This window comes from Pinus tabuliformis, chromosome 1_2, assembly GCF_031772625.1.
Source record: "Pinus tabuliformis cultivar Carrire ecotype Pingquan chromosome 1_2, CPIR1, whole genome shotgun sequence".
NCBI lineage: Eukaryota > Viridiplantae > Streptophyta > Pinopsida > Pinales > Pinaceae > Pinus > Pinus tabuliformis.
The window spans coordinates 402,656,223-402,672,889 of NC_142298.1; the positions used below are offsets into that span (position 1 = coordinate 402,656,223).

The 16,667-nt window shown below is 39.4% G+C and overlaps 1 protein-coding gene across 1 annotated transcript in view; it reads left to right on the top strand.

The window, feature by feature from the left end:
* Positions 1 to 16,667, top strand: part of SRT1 (sirtuin 1) — a 318,614-nt gene that overhangs the window by 161,993 nt on the left and 139,954 nt on the right. The window contains exon 10 of the mRNA XM_089395271.1: positions 13,270 to 13,363. Within this exon, the coding sequence (XP_089251397.1) occupies positions 13,270 to 13,363 (94 nt within the window). The remainder of the gene's footprint in view (positions 1 to 13,269; positions 13,364 to 16,667) is intronic.

Genomic DNA, 16,667 nt, shown 5'->3' on the forward strand with positions numbered 1-16,667 from the left:
GTGCAACCTAGGCATGTACACTAGATTGTGTCAAAGCATGTGTTGAAATATCTGCATGTATAATTAGTTTATTGATTGAGATATGTTTTCAAATGGTGAAGTACAACTGCAAGGATACTCATATTTCGGTTGGACAGGAAGTGCCAAAGATAGGAAGAGCACATTAGGATGTTGCTTCAGTTTGGGTTTTGCTATGATATATTGGATGAGCAGGAAGCAGTGTGGCTTTAGAAGCTGCTTGTAGGATTGTTTGATCAGGTGCTAGAGACGCCCGTGATGGCAAGTCGAAGCACATCGAGATCAAGTAGCAAAACATTCGAGATATGGTACAAAAGGGAGGAGTGAGGCTTCAATACATTTCTACGGACGAGCAGGTTGTTGACATTCTCACAAAGCCTTTGCCCTAGATGAAGTATTTATACTTCAGGGATAGTCTTGGAGTGGTTGAGAATGCCTCCCTCGTTGAGAGGGAGTGTTGATGTTGTAGCATTAGGGTAAACATTCTCCCTAAGTCAAGGGTATTGATTGGGTGCCATGTAATGTGGCTAGGGAGAATGGCCTAGATAGTATCAGGACTCAGAGTGCTCCGCCGACCAAGAGGTTCTAACCATATTGACAAGGGTTACTTGGCTAGTGGGTAAAGTGAGTGCCTCAAAGAATTGGGCATGTATTTTTATCATTCAAGTGCCATGTGATGACATGGGGGAATGGTAAATGGGCCCAAGGTTTCACCATTGGTAAGGGAAAATTGACCTAGTCCAAGTGACAACTTTGTTAATTGGTAACTCAAGACTAGCTTTGTTTTAACCCTGCTGAGGTGACACTTGACCATATTGCCAAAGGGTATTTGGCTACTGGGTGACTAGATCCTTTGGATGATGCTGATGTAGGATGCTTTCCACGTGGTTCTGGAATGGAACATGAAGTGGATGGATACATTAACATAGCGGGCTCATTAAATCTTTTCTTGGAATGGACAAATTTTAAGCTAAGTGGACATCTTGAGCAAATCAAGGTGAATACCTCCCTAGCTAAGAGGGAGTGCTGATTTTTGGGTAGCTACGGGAGGTATTCCCCAACTACACAAGTTAAAAGAAAGAAAAAATAATTTTTAAATTAGATGAAACAAAATTAAAAGAATGAAAATTAAATTAAATTTTAAATTTAATTTGCAAAGAGACCTACCTCTTGGGCACTCTAAAATCACTATAGAAAGACACTTGAACTTCTCATTTTCACATACACTCATCACTCATCTCCCTCTCTCATGTGGGAAGTAATCTAAGGTTCCAAGGAGTCAAATTTATGAGATAGTCGATGCTTGACCAGTTGAATTTTCTGAATGTAATTACTTAATGATGTTCTGGAGTGTGTTAAAGTAATATCATATATCATTAGAAGTAATTATTAGTTGCAAAAAATTGTGCTTTTCTAATTAGCACTAGAAAATCAACATAAATAAAATATTGTATCTATCCTTGGTTTAGATCTAGCATGTAATTCAATTTCTCCAAGGTAAAGCTTGGTAATATGATAAAATTAGTGAAAAACCAACAAGCAAAAGTCCTAATCTAATGCTAAAATAAAAAGTTTTGGAGTTCTATAAAAGAGAAGTGGTTGTTGGATTGTACCTAATACCTTATACCAAGATTACATTACCTTGAAGGGATGTGAAACTTGCACCTCCTTAGATCAATCTTGTAGATGGTCAGGGGATTGAGTATGGTCTTTTAAACAAAATTCGCCCCCACTATTGACTTAGCAACCTCTTTAACTTTCAAGTCGAGCTAGGAGCGACCCCTTCTTGTGGTGTTCTTCGATCTCCATATTGAGTGAGAGATGAATACCAACTCTGTTAGGGTCCAACCCTAACCCCCTTATTTATGTAATAAGGTCAAGTCATAGTTATAGTTAGTTAAAGTCAATAAAGCCCATATTAATAATTGTAAGTGGTTGACCCACATTTAAAGAAAGGGACCACAGTTAGTTTCAAACGAGCCATGGTATTAGATAGATGGTATTAAGAGAACCATGGTACTGACCCATGGTATTTTATGTATGAATCCTATATAAAGGATAGAGACTCCCCATTGAGGAGCGTCATGTCTTATTTTGTAATCGAGCCCTGCTCTATTGGAGGTTGCCCCCTCGAAGAGGCAAGTGAACATTTCTTTCATCTCTAAATAATAAAATACATGTTGTTATTTCTCATTTTGTTCTGTGTTTTGGGTTGTGTTCTTCGTATATTTGGTATTCTGGCATCTTCTCACAGGTCAAGAGCATAACAAGTGGTATCAGAGCGCTTTCCAGGGCCGGTGGTATCTCCATTTTTAGCAGAATTTCTTTTTGGCTAAAGACGTGTTTCGACATCTTTAAACCACATGATCTGTCGTTGAGCGCATAAACCTGCGGATTTGGGGAGGCATGCACGCAGGAAATACAAGAGGTGGTCACGCTTGTTGGACTCCCTTGTAACCCCTGTGGGTACCCCTTCGAGTAGTAGCACATTATACAGAACCGCGCACAAACTGTCTTCCACGTACCCTCTGGGTATATAGGAAGCCCACTAGGCTCACCTGAAACTTCACCATAGATAAACCGTCAGTTGTCTTGCTGCTACAATACACCGAGAACAACACTCGGGGAGATTACTCGCGCGTACGATAGGGTAGTCGGGTAGTACGGCTAAGGGTACGGTTGATCCTCCTTAGTTAGTGCCCTGAAAGATTGGGCCGAGTACTACTGTTGGACCCTTATGTATATTGCGATCTGTAGCACCTGACACTCCTTGAGACCATAGTTCCCTTGTCTCTCTAAAGATCGCCCATTATCTTCTTTGCCAGATCAGATCTAGCAGTTGGGGTTCTGTCGCCGCTGCAACAATCAGATCCACTAGTTCAGGGTCTACCGCCATAGTACCATTCAGATCTAGCAGCTGGGGTTCTGTCGCCGCCGCAGTCCAACTCACATTCAATAGTTGAGGGTTTCGTAAACAGATCTGACCATTTGTGCAGGGAGGCTTGTGGCTCTTATACCCTGGGGCGATTCTCACAGGACATTGAGCAAGATTAACTTTTCTGGAAATTGGCCACTTTCTGTATTGATAAGCAGGGAGTAAAACGAGTCTGAGGCCCTCTCGAGACACTTATAAGAGACTTAGCCCATAAGAATCAGGACGACGAGCTGAGCGCGGTGGTGCCATTCATTTGTCAGCGTCAATTTTCAGGTGGTCCCAATTTTTTCCAAAGTGAAGACAAGTGACTCGGATTTGTGTATGGTAGAAACCAGAGCTCAAGCCATGGCCAATGAGAAGATCGAGGCCATTGAAAAAAATTTGGGTTGGTGAATGGATCGGATGAAGAAATTAACAGACACAGTCACAAAGGGCAAGTCGACGTTACAATCAGAGGCATATGGTTTTAATGAAGACCTTGAAGGAGAATCTAGCCATCATCTTCACTTCCATGGAAATCACCAACATTCCCACCCTCGACCACCCAAGCTAGACATGTACAAATTTGATGGCTCTAATCCGGCAATATGGGTAACACACATGGAACAATATTTCACTCTGAATCACATCGTAGATGATGAAACTAAACTACGTGTGAGAGGCCTTTACTTGGACCAAGAAAGATGGCAATGGTGGCAGTGGCATCAGAAATGCTATCCAAGGACAATTACTTGGCAGGTGTTCACAAAATCCATTTGTGATCGCTTTGACCGTGAATCTAATTTTTTGGGTCGTCTTACTAAGCTCAGACAGACAGGCACAATAAACGACTATATGATAACCTTTGAGACATTGGCTTTCTGCACAACAGGTCTGGGAGATGAATTCTACTTGGAATCTTTTATAAGTGGTCTCAAAGAAGCCATCCAAGCCCACGTCTGGATGCACCACCCAGCCACATGGATGGAAGTTTGCATAAAGGCTATCGAAGTGGAACGTGCTTTAGCGGCCCAGTCGCCTTGTCCAAATTTCATAGTGAAGGGACGCCCCACCCAGGCTCAGGGCACTACCCAAACACTTAAGGCTCAAAAGGTGTCCCCCGCAGAAATGACTGAAAGAAGAAAACAAGGATTGTGTTACTACTGTGATGACGAATACTCCCCGAGGCATAAATGCAAGGAACCTAAATTCTTTCAAATTGATGCTATTGATCACAATTCATCTGAGGAAGCCCCACCCTTTGAGGGACCAAAGGAGGAAGATGAGGACAACTAGTAGGACAATGAGCTCCCAGCTACACCAGAAGAACCAGTTATCTCGCTCCATGCTTTGGCAGGCATTTCTTCTCCCCAAACTCTCAAAATCAGAGGTTTTATTAAACATCGCCCGTAGTAGTATTGATTGATAGTGGCAGCATGCATAACTTTATCCATCAGAGAGTCGCAGAAGCTGTTCATTGTTTTTTCAGAGCAGTCTCTAATTTCTAGGTCCAGATTGCTGATGGGGGGACAATGAAATGTGAAGGCCGTTGTGAAAATATCAAACTTCAGATGGGAGATTACCACCTAAAGACCCACATGTTTTCCATCAACATGGGATTGTCTTGGTTGCTGAATGGCTCCGCACACCAGGCCCAATCACAATGGATTTCCAGGAGTTATATATGAGCTTTAAGCGGAATGACCACATGCATACCCTCCGCAGACTCCAGGCAGGTACTCCTTCTATCATCAGCTCGCATCGAATGGAAAAGTTGTTAAAAAAGGGCCATCATGGAGTTATTGCCCAATTTAATGTCATCCAGGCCATCGAGCCCACTACTCTTCATATTCATCGTGAGATGCAACAGGTCTTAAACAGCCACCCGCAGGGCTTTGACAAACCTCACGACCTTCCACCCTCTAGAGGGGAACATGATCATAGCATCACTTTGGTCCCAGGGGCACAACCACCAAATGTGCGCCCATATAGATAGCCTTTCGCCCAAAAGAATGAAATTGAAAAAATCATCAAGAAACTCTTGGAAGCTGGTGTCATTCGTCCTAGCATCAGTCCTTATTCATCACCTGTGGTCATGGTGCTCAAGAAAGATGGGGAATGGCGCATGTGTCCAGACTTCAGGGCCCTCAACAAGCTTACGGTCAAAGATAAATTCCCTATCCCAATTGTTGATGATTTGCTGGATGAACTAAATGGTGCTCAATTCTTTACTAAGCTAGATCTTCGCTTGGGCTATCACCAAATACGCATGAAAGAAGTAGACATTCCCAACACTGCTTTTCGATCTCATGAAGGCCATTATGAATTCCTGGTCATGCCATTTGGTCTCTGTAATGCACCATTCACTTTTCAGAGCCTCATCAATCACCTGCTCAAACCATATCTTAGAAAATTTGTCCTCGTTTTCTTTGATGACATTTTCATCAAGAGCCTCACCTGGGAAAAACATCTTTAGCATGTAGACCTGCTCTTGCAACTGCTCCGGAAGCATAAATTATTTGTCAAATTGTCCAAGTGCTCTTTTGGCATGGAAGAAGTTGAGTATTTGGGCCACATTGTGGGGTTTGAAGGTGTCAGGGTGGATCCCAAAATGATCTAGACAATGTAGGATTGGCCCCAACCTAAGACCTTGAAGAGTTTGAGAGGATTCTTGGGTCTCTCCGGCTACTGTCGCAAATTAGCCCGCAATTATGGTCGCATTGCTAGACCCCACTCACCTTCTCAAGAAAAATTCATTCCTTTGGACTGATGAAGCACAACAGGCGTTTATGGCTCTCAAACAGGCCATGTGTTCCACTTTTGTGTTGGCACTACCCGGCTTCACCAAATCTTTTGTGATTGAATGTGATGCTTCAGGTACGGGTATTGGGGCTGTCTTAATGTAGGAAGGTTGACCCTTGGCCTTCACCAACCAACAACTAAGTGGGAAACATCTGGGACAATCTACCTATGAGAAGGAGATGATGGCCATCTTACATGCAGTGGATACCTGACGACCATACTTATTGGGGCGGCGTTTCCAAATCTGCACAGACCATCAAAGCCTCAAATATTTTTTGGAGCAACGACTATCCTCACCACAACAAAATAAATGGCTAGCCAAAATGCTGGGATATGATTATGAGATAATTTACAAGAAAGGGCGTGAAAATGTCGTAGCAGATGCTTTATCATGCCAATTTGAGGAGGACAACACCCTGCTAGCAATCTCTCTTCCCATTCCAGATTGGATTGAAGAAGCCTGCAAGAAATGGTTTTCACATCCTTCGCTCTCCCAAATCATTAATAACTTGCGAGCAGATCCTAATTCCATAGTGGGCTACTCTTGGAAGGATGAGATTCTTCGCTACAAGGATAGAGTAGTGATATCACTGACATCCACCCTCAAAACGCGCATTTTGGTAGAGTTGCACTCATCTCCCACTGCAGGCCATGCAGGCTTTTAGAAGACTTATGCTCGCACTTGTCGTTCCTTCTTTTGGACAGGCATGAAAACTGACATTCTTACTTTTGTAGCTGAATGTGATGTGTGTCAGCGCCACAAAGGAGAAACAGTCAAGTCCCCAGGCACTTTACAACCATTGCCCATCCCTGCCTCAATCTGGACGGATGTTTCTATGGATTTCATTACTAGTCTTCCGAAGTTAGGCAACAAGTCAGTCATCATGGTGGTTGTGGACAGACTTTCTAAGTATGCTAATTTTTGTACCCTCCACCCATTTACCCCCACTTTGGTGGCGCAATCTTTCATGGACCAGATCTTCAAACTGCATGGCATGCCCACTTCCAGTGTGTCTGATCATGACCCGCTCCTCACCAATAAATTTTGGCAAGAACTTTTCAAGCTACAAGGCACCCAACTCCAACTAAGTACTTCCTATCATCCCCAAAATGATGGTCAAACTGAAGCAGTCAACAAATGTCTGGAGACCTACCTCAGGTGCTTCACTTCAGAAAAGCAACATCATTGGGTACAATGGTTACCTCTGGCTGAATGGTGGTATAATACTAACTATCATGCCGCCACCAAGATGACTCCATATGAAGCAGTTTATGGTCAACTCCCCCCTTCACCTACTTCTTATATCCCTGGATGTTCTAAGGTGCAAGTAGTAGATCAACTCCTACAAAACCGTGCAACCATGCTAGCTCGTCTCAAAGATAATCTCCATCAAGCTCAGAATCGCATGAAGCAACAGGCAGACCAACATCGTTTAGAGCGCACATTTCAAGAAAGGGATCAGGTATTCTTGAGGCTGCAACCATACAAGCAAATATCACTCAAAGACGAGGGCCGTCAGAAATTATCTCCAAAATTCTACGGACCTTATCAAATACTTCAGCGCATTGGAGAAGTAGCCTTGCCACCCAATGCAAAAATCCATCCTGTCTTCCATGTATCATGCCTCAAGAAAGTGGTGGGGAACAATTGTAGAATTCAAACCAGTCTACCTGAATTGGATGAAGAAGGTTCAATTTGGCTCCAACCTGAACAGGTCCTTGACACGCGAGAACGACATCTGCATGGCCGCATGATCAAGGAAGTCTTCATCAAGTGGAAAGACACCTCTCCAGAAGATGCGACCTGGGAACCAACCACTATTCTTCAGCAGTTTCCGTAGCTTTAGCCTTGAGGACAAGGCTGTTTTTATGGGTGAGGGCATGTTAGGGTCCAACCCTAAACCCCTTATTTATGTAATAGGGTCGAGTCATAGTTATAGTTAGTTAAAGAGTCAATAAAGGCCATATTAATAATTGTATGTGGTTGACCCGCATTTAAAGAAAGGGACCACAGTTAATTGCAAACAAGGCCATGGTATTAGATAGATGGTATTAAGAGAACCATGGTACTGACCCATGGTATTGCATGTATGAATCCTATATAAAGGATAGAGACTCCCCATTGAGGAGCGTCATGTCTTATTTTGTAATCCACCCTGCTCTATTGGAGGTTGCCCCCTCGAAGAGGCAAGTGAACATTGCTTTCATCTTTGAATAATAAAATACATGCTATTATTTCTCATTTTGTTTTGTGTTTTGGGTTGTGTTTCTTCATATATTTGGTATTCTAGTATCTTCTCGCAGGTCAAGAGCATAACAAACTCCTTCCCAAATTGAAGCTCACCTTTAGAATGGTTCAATTGTTTGGAGCAATCCACCTGCAAAACAAGCGAACAAAGTGGGGTTGCTCCGTAGTTTTTTGTCTTCATGTGACTCGTAATTCCTCGGTCTCTCAACTTGTTAACTTTGTGTTGTTTTACTTATCAAAAATTATTATTAGATTATAACCACGATAATACAATTAATCAAGAAAAGAAGTACAAATAAAAGCCATCCCACAGAATGAACAATAAAATGTTGAACAAGAGTTTGCAAAAATGAAACTCTTTTATTATTTGATGACACTTATTTGATATGACAACAACAAATATTACAAGAGGGGAGGCTAATCTTTTATAGAACATTTTTAATGTCTACAAATGGCTATGTAACAATTAGTTGGACTCAAATAGATATTTTTACTAGTCATCCACGAGTTGGAGACTTAGTAATTTTTTCATAAAATATTACATTATAAGGAATAAACTGACCACTAGGGAGTCGACTTGGCTCACATTTCCGAATTTGGTCCATAATTTCCTTTGTTAGTGGTCCAAAATGTTCAAATATAAAGAATAGTAAACAATAATTGCTCAACAACCCACTAATTTGTCCTTGAAAAAAGTTTGGCTTGGTAACAAAAACTCGACTTGGTCCTTGGAAGGTTTGGCTTGGTAACAAAAACTCGACTTGGTCCTTAGAGAGAAGAATTCACTTTGTAGTGGATACTCTTTTGGCCCATGAAGTCTTCGACGATTAGTTAGACTATGCAACGACTAGTTGAATTCAACAACGACTAGCTTGACTTGACTTTTTGACTTTACTAACTTGATTTGGCTACCTACTCACTAGATCTCCAATACCCTTGACCTTTTGACAATTCTTGTACCTGGGTATGACTAAACCGGCCATGATCTAAATTGGGCCTCTCTCAGAATCTTCATATCTTGTTTAGCATTGTCACACTATCTTGTCCCTGCTAGATCATCTGCCCCCTGTGCTAGTTCCATAACACCTTGAGGAATTTGTGAAAATTGGCACTTGGGGGTATTGTTCATCTTGTTTTGTTAATCATTTTGACGTAATGCATGCATCATTTTGCTCGACGCTACCCTTGTTTTGGCACTTGGAAACTTGTTAATAAAACAATTCAGGCTTAGGAGTAGTGATTAACTCACCTTGGCAAGATAACCTTGTGTTGTACTTCTTTTTAAGGATCTAGTTGAGATGGAGTCACTAGATGAGATTCTACAAGTTAGTCTCATAAAAACAAATCCCATGAAAGTATAAAATAATAACTGATAACTTACCAAGAGTGAATGATGTCGTATATTGACCAGTTTAAATGACTTTCTCCCCAACAATAGTTCAAGAAAGTGTTACTGATGCAATTCGCAGGGTTGCTAAAGTCTTAGCAATGTTGCTAGATGGACACATAAAGGGCAAGGACCCACTGTCACCTTGGCACAAGCCCCCGTTCTTTAGTCCTCACTACCTCCTAAATGTTTAAGGGTGAATTCACAAAGATAACCCCATCCAACTCCAAGTAAGACTAGTGCCTTAAATGGGGTCGAGAATGTTGAGAAATCACGAGGGCAACAATAAGGGTTGATTTCTCTTTACTTGATAATTGCTTGTCATTATGTGTTAGCTTCTTATTACTTTTATTATGTTTTGATCATCAAACAATTACCAAAACCATAAACTATGAAGATCACAAAAAGACAATGAACACAAGAGATAGGCTCCAAGCTAGGGCAAAACCCCTCCAAGGGGAAAACCCAAAAAATATTCTCTTCTTATAGAATAGATCAAAGTGAGAATTCCAAGACCCAAACACCTAGACAAAGTCCTTCCACAAGCCCCAAGTCAGCCCTCTTTTCAACCTTCCCTAACCAAGTCAAATTCAACAAAGTCAATGTTGGTCAACGGTCAACAAATATGGTCAAACTATGATTTTCGGACCTGCAACTCTTCTTGAAATTCTTGGCCCTTGCAACAGACTTGTACCTTTGCATGTGTGGCAGAAACTAAGGCAAAATTCACACGTGTGATAGAAAATTCTCTCTCCTTTGACTCTAGCTTTCTATCGTTAGGCTTCTTCTCTTTCTCTTGACTTTTTTGCTCCTTTTCTTTCTCTCCTTGGCACAAAAATCGAAGTGTGTGATGATGCTTCAAATGAGGTCGAATTGCACTGTATTTATACCCTTCCAAGAGGTCGAATAGGTGTCTCTCTAGGCTGACTTGTCTAGGAGGGCCGACTTGGTCTTGTGGAGGACAATTTGACTATTTTGACTCAAATAAAAATTCTTTTACATCTTTTTCAAGGAGTCCAAATAGGACTTTGACTCAAGTACATTGATTTGACTCATGACACTATTTCTTTTGACTTGACAAACCCTAGAAGCATGAAGAACATGCTTGACCTAAATAATAATTTGACTTTGAACATGAAACCCACGCTTTAAAAAAATAATACTAAATATAATGCACTGCGAAAATTAGTCAGTTACGACTACTTCTCATGGAAAGGGTCATACATGAATGACTTACTTAACGTAGTTGAATCCCAAAAAATGATATCTAATATAATGCACTTCGAAAACCCTTAATACTAAATAATTTTCTTTTTCATTCTTTTTTGGTTTTTCATAAAATATATAATTACATAAGTACAATGACAATTATGAAGACCGAATCTAGTTACATTTTTCAATTGAGGAGTGAAGAAGTTGATATATGGGGCCATCCCGCTGTTTTTGAGTATGATTTAGTAGCACAAAACTCAATAGCAATTAAAGAAACACCAAATGATACAAAATATATTGCATAACCAATCAAAATTGATGCACAAAAAATATCCTATCCTTCTATGGTCTTATATTTCGGCTTGGACTATTGGTTGGGGAATTATGCGTCAAAACAACTTGTTGTGTTGTAAAATCAAATTGTAAAGTTGGCTAAAGCCATAGGGACAACAAACTAGTAAGCCCAAATTAGCCATCCAACGAGTGCTCAAGCACTCATAGATGCTATGTCTAGGGGTGGGAAGGTTGGAGGATAAAATTTGAGGCTTGTGAGACCTCTCCTCAAACTATAATTGCTAGAAAAGACAATTTCCAACAAGCTGGAAATTGCTTTTATGGAAATTGGATGAAATCCTCCTTGCTCCTAGGTAAAATGCCCAGAAATTTACAGATCTAAAAATGTGCTTTATGTAAGGCTGGAATTTGAATAATATTAACTCTAAATAGTAAAGTAGACAATTATAAGCAAAGTAAATTTACTAGAGAGATTTCTTGAGCATGACTCACTTGGAAAGAGCCAGAAATCTCTAATTTTGGTGCAGATTTTGCATGCTACAACCAAGAGAAGTTTGTATCTGCAAGGCAATTTAACTTGATACAAGTGTAAGATGCGCTAAATGAAATATTGTATATATCCTTGGTTTAGATCTAGCATTTAAATCAAATTCTCCAAGGTAAAACTTTGTAATATGATGAAATTAATGAAAAACCAACAAGCAAAATTCTAATTTAATGACCAAAATAAAAAGTTTTGGAGTTTTATACAAAAGAAGTGATTCTTGGATTATACATAATACCTTGAACCAATATTTTCTTACTTTGATGGGATGTGAAACTTGCACCTCTTTAGATCAATCTTGTAAATAGTCAAGTGAGTGAGTATGTCTCTTAAGGAGAATTCGTCCCCACTATTGACTTAGGAACCTTTTTAAATTTCAAACCCAGCTAGAAGGGGCCCCTTGTTGTGGCATTTTGCGATCTTCAGATTAAGTGAGAGATGAATACTAACTAGGTTAGACAAAGTCTAATAAAGGAGCGTGGCCAAAGGACAAGATCAGAAACGGGGCTTTGATACCAAATGTGATAGCCAAACCTGACTCACAGTTAAATAATCCAAAAGAATTGGAATATAAAAGTATCTATCTAGGATAAATAAATATATAATGAATAAGTGTATGAAAGAATGATATGATTCAGTTACAAATGAGGGCCCCGTATAAATACTCAGTCGAATGCTGTTTCATGAATAGTCATGTCCCAACTAACAAACATGCCCTTTCATAATTATTAATTATACTTATTATCATTATTTATTGATCTATTTATGTTCACAACTCAAGTTGTCAAAATGAGAGATTTGTCTAAGAGATACTGCACCAAAGCCAAGGCCACCTATAGACTCTATAGGTTTTGACATAGGTGCATTGTGATGCGGGCTAGACTGGCCCATACACCAGTGATCACCCCTAAAAAAACAGGCTTCCATAAAACTATTAGTCCTCAATTAAGCCTACCTAAGGCTCTCTAATCCTATATAGGACAAGAGGAACCCAAAATGAACTACAAAGAACCAGCCATGGTCCGACCAAGACAACAAAATAAAGACAATGAGAACAAGACACATGCCTAAGATACCTTATACAAAACCTCCCATGGTTGTTACAATGCTTTGACTTGTGACCTTGGGCTTACAATGGTGGTGATTAACACTGCAAAGGTGTTACTCCTGCTAACATGTGGGGTAACAAATCCATAAAACTTCCTCCATGCTTGGCAGTCCTTTAAAATAGGATCATTGACCATGTCAAAATTATCAACCGTTTACCAAATAAACTGCTTTATGGCAAACAGAACTGAAACTACATAATCTTTCTCCACGAACTTGTGAGTTGTGACCTGATGCAAATAGACTGAATACTCGCTGTCTGCTCCCTTTAAAGGCGTGCCCTTGTTGTGACAGAAAAATAATCAGGTTTAAGAACTATGGATGAGGGAAAAATTGCTGATCTGGCACTACAAAGGAAACATGACAGCAGGTCAAAATCTGCCCAAAACTGATATGAGAGAAAAACATCCATGAGAAATCATCTTCAGGACTGTGTGGAAAAACATACAATCGTCTAGCTACTTTGGCTTAAAATTTAACTACCTTTAAAGAAACGTGGTAGGCTTTGCATTCTCTCTTAGATAAAGTTTGTCTTAGATGAATTAATTCTTCCCTTTAATTAAAAATTTAGTGTAGGATATTACTGTTTCCAGGTTAGGATGCAGTGCTTTTGGTTGAGCTCATGGATTTTAAGAGTTCTTACAATAGATTTTATGCGTTTAATAGTTTCAACTCCTCTTCCCTATCCATGCTATTTTAGGTGCCCTCTGAGAACCTCATCAAGATTTTTTATATCGTTGCAGGTCATTGCTGGTGTTATGAAGTGTTTAAATTTGAAAATACCTCCATTTGTTCGAGTGGATCGTGTTCGTATAAGTTTATCCTTTTCTTCAAAAAGTAAGCCTTTTGCCTCTAGTTCTTGGACTTTATTTCAAACTAAAATTGATTATTTTAGGAGTTCAATATCAGTTTGGAAATTTCAAGTTCAAAGTGCTGTCAAGGAAAGGTTGGACATGGTATTTCATTGGACACCTTAAACTTTTTTTTTTCATTGCTAGACTAATCAAGTTATTAAAAACTATGTTTTTGACTATCAAGGAGAAAAGTATATACTTATTAGAATTTTAAAGTAATTACACCACCCCTTATTGGATTCTTTTCAAGAAACCACTGAAACATTGTCCTCCATTTGAGACTTTTCAAATTGTTTTTTTCACTGCCAGCTTATCAAGCGATAAAAAAGCTATATTCTGCAGTGAAGGAAAAATGAGAAATTTTGATAATTTTTTAGTTAGTTATGAAAGTAATTTTTAGAAAATCCACCATCTGCTCAAACCACTACTTTCCCAATTCTATACTTGCCACCTACAAACATCTTAGGCACTGGTTGGTTGTCCATCATGACAAACCCTTGAAACTAAAACTAAATCTTGAATCTTACTTCTACTAACCAGAAGAAGTCTACACAATTCGACATTTGATTATCCCTAACAGCCATGATTCCGTTCACGTATTTTGCTTTTGTTGACTCTATATCCTGCAATCTCAAGTTCGTTCTGTTTGGTTATTGATACTACTGAATAAGCTTCTAGTTGTTGGCCACTAAATCCATGTTGGAGTGATACAACATTCAAATAATTGTTAAAAGTCATACTTAATATTAGAGTTACTGACTTTTACCTGTGACCAGCATGTAGTGTTATCGTCACCTCTGTGGTTGGATGGTTATACAAGGAGTGTGGTAAATTCTAACTATAGAATATGTGATTAAAGGTGGTCAAGGCATTTTATGCTTGAAAACATAATAGTGAACTTTTCTCTCTCTTTCATTTATGTGTGTGCATCTTTGCTTAACTAATGTGGTATTAGAGCATTGATACCTAGAGTATGACTGTATGAGACAGTCACAGTTTGTGGTAGCTACGAGGGAATGTGAAGGGAAGTTTTATCACTTTATATGATTGTTTAGCTTCAATTGATGCCGACTTTTTGAACATTGCTTCTAAGTAAGGGACCATACAATGAAAACCATACCAACCGCGGATTGAAGTATCATGAGGCATCATCTAGCACATTTGAGATCCGAGAGCATACAGAACAAGGAAAGATATATCGCTGAATACATGAAAACTAATGAGCACATATGTGCAACTGATGGGATGGAGAAACAGGTCCAGGGAGATGAGCAGGATTGTCATTAAAGAAGCAACAAAAAACATCCATATGAGTGTGTCTTTGAGGTAGTTTCCTAAAGGGCAACACGAAGTATCTCATATTTGGCTCTGGTTGTTCTCAATGATCTGAATTGAGAAATGGTGGTGAGAAACTCCTTAAGGCAACCAATGTACGAGTCGGAGTAATTTCTATCAGAGAGGAAGGTGGCACAAGGTGGGGGAGGTGGGGTGCGGGTGATGGGCGCGGGGGGAGGGGATGTAGAGAGGGAGAAGGTGAGGAGGGAAAATTGTGTATTACAAGAAAATTTGGACCTTTGGACCGTGGTATTTAAGTCAAAGTCAAATTTTTGAGGAAATTAGCTCAAAATAATTAATTTTGAGCTAATAAAAAAGGATCAAAAGAAAAATTCGAATTTTCGTAAAAAATAATTATTTCAACGGCTAAGATTAAAAGATGATCAAATATTATTTGACGGCCGAGATTATTTTGACAAGGATCGAAGAAACTAGCCGTTATTTTTCCCCTTGGAGGATTTAGCTACAAATTAAAGAGTCATTTGAGTTTTTAGCCATTTGATTTCTGGCTAGTAAATTGCTGCTGAAGCATTTGTGTAAACTATTGTCTCGCTGGGAACTATTTTTCTTGCCATAATAAAGACTTTGGGGTGCAACTCGAGGTGTACTTGTTCATTGATTTGTGGTATGTACTGACTATGAGCTTCCTATGTTGTGCTTATATATGATTATTTTGAGATAATACATAGTGTTTGAAGGTACTTCAATCCTTGGTCTCCAAGTTCACAAACTGTGGGCAAGGATCATTTTGCTTGGATCCTAAGTATTTGTATGGTGGATTAAATCTTCACTAAGGCTATAGTGTGCATGGGGTTTCTGAAGCATTTTTAGCCATTTATCAAAGAAAAATACCATAACAAATTTATTTCTCAAAATTTATTTTAAAACCCTTGTATAATTTGTAAAATAATTTTGAAAATTTATTTTGTAAATTATTTTTGCTAATTGGGGTTTGGGGTTTTAAGAATTTTGTATATATTTGGGATTTGGGTGTTGCATTTTTTTATTTTGCAGGTTGGATCAAAGGATCAAGTGGAAGGAGAGCTAGGTCTAGGCCCTTGAGGGTAGGATTTGTTGGCATTATGATACAGGTGTTGTCCTTGATGGCAACTCACTCAGATCACAGATCATAGTGCAGCAAGTCAATAGCAAAGAATTAATGATCAGAGAGAGGTATATGCAGGTTCACCTTGACAAAGAAGCGTATACACATGGGTTAACAGACCAAAAGGAGCGTATAACATACACACACTTTCACAGAAGGAAAGGCGCGTATATCTTGGAAAACTAAGTTTTGGTCCAAGGTATTTGGTCCATGATATTTTGATCCATGGTATTGGTCCAAGGTATCTGGTCCGAAGTATTGACCCTAGGTATTTAGTCCAAGGTATTGGTACTAAGTGGTTTTGGTCCATGGTATTGAGAAAGGCCTAAAACTATAAAAGGAGGAGAAGATCATTAGGCCAAGTGTGCAAGTATTAAATATCTGATGAAGTGTGAGATCCAGTATGCAGGTTATGAGTTTATGATGCTTTGCTTGATGTGAACCAAGAATGCACCTATGTGGACGATGATGGATGATGGATCGGGATCTTAAGGCTTGGAATGTATTATGTGGTTTGATCATTGATAGACTAGATCTGAATACTGACGCATGTTTTATTCTGCAAATGTTATGATCTGGGTATGACTGAATTTTGAAATAGCTGTGAAGTGTTTAAGTTAGTATTTGCAGATTTGTATGCGGGTTCGCTTTGATAAAAGCGTGTATACACGCTGGTTCGGCTCATCAGAGTAGCATATACATTATGAAATATGATATCTGAATTTGCAGTTGGTTCTAGTGGTTGTTGCAGAGTTTTGGGTTTTGTTTTGTGTTCTGGTGACTCTGTTTTTGATGACAGGGCTTCAGTGATTCAATTGTTGGGTGGTTTAGAGATTGATGATTGAGT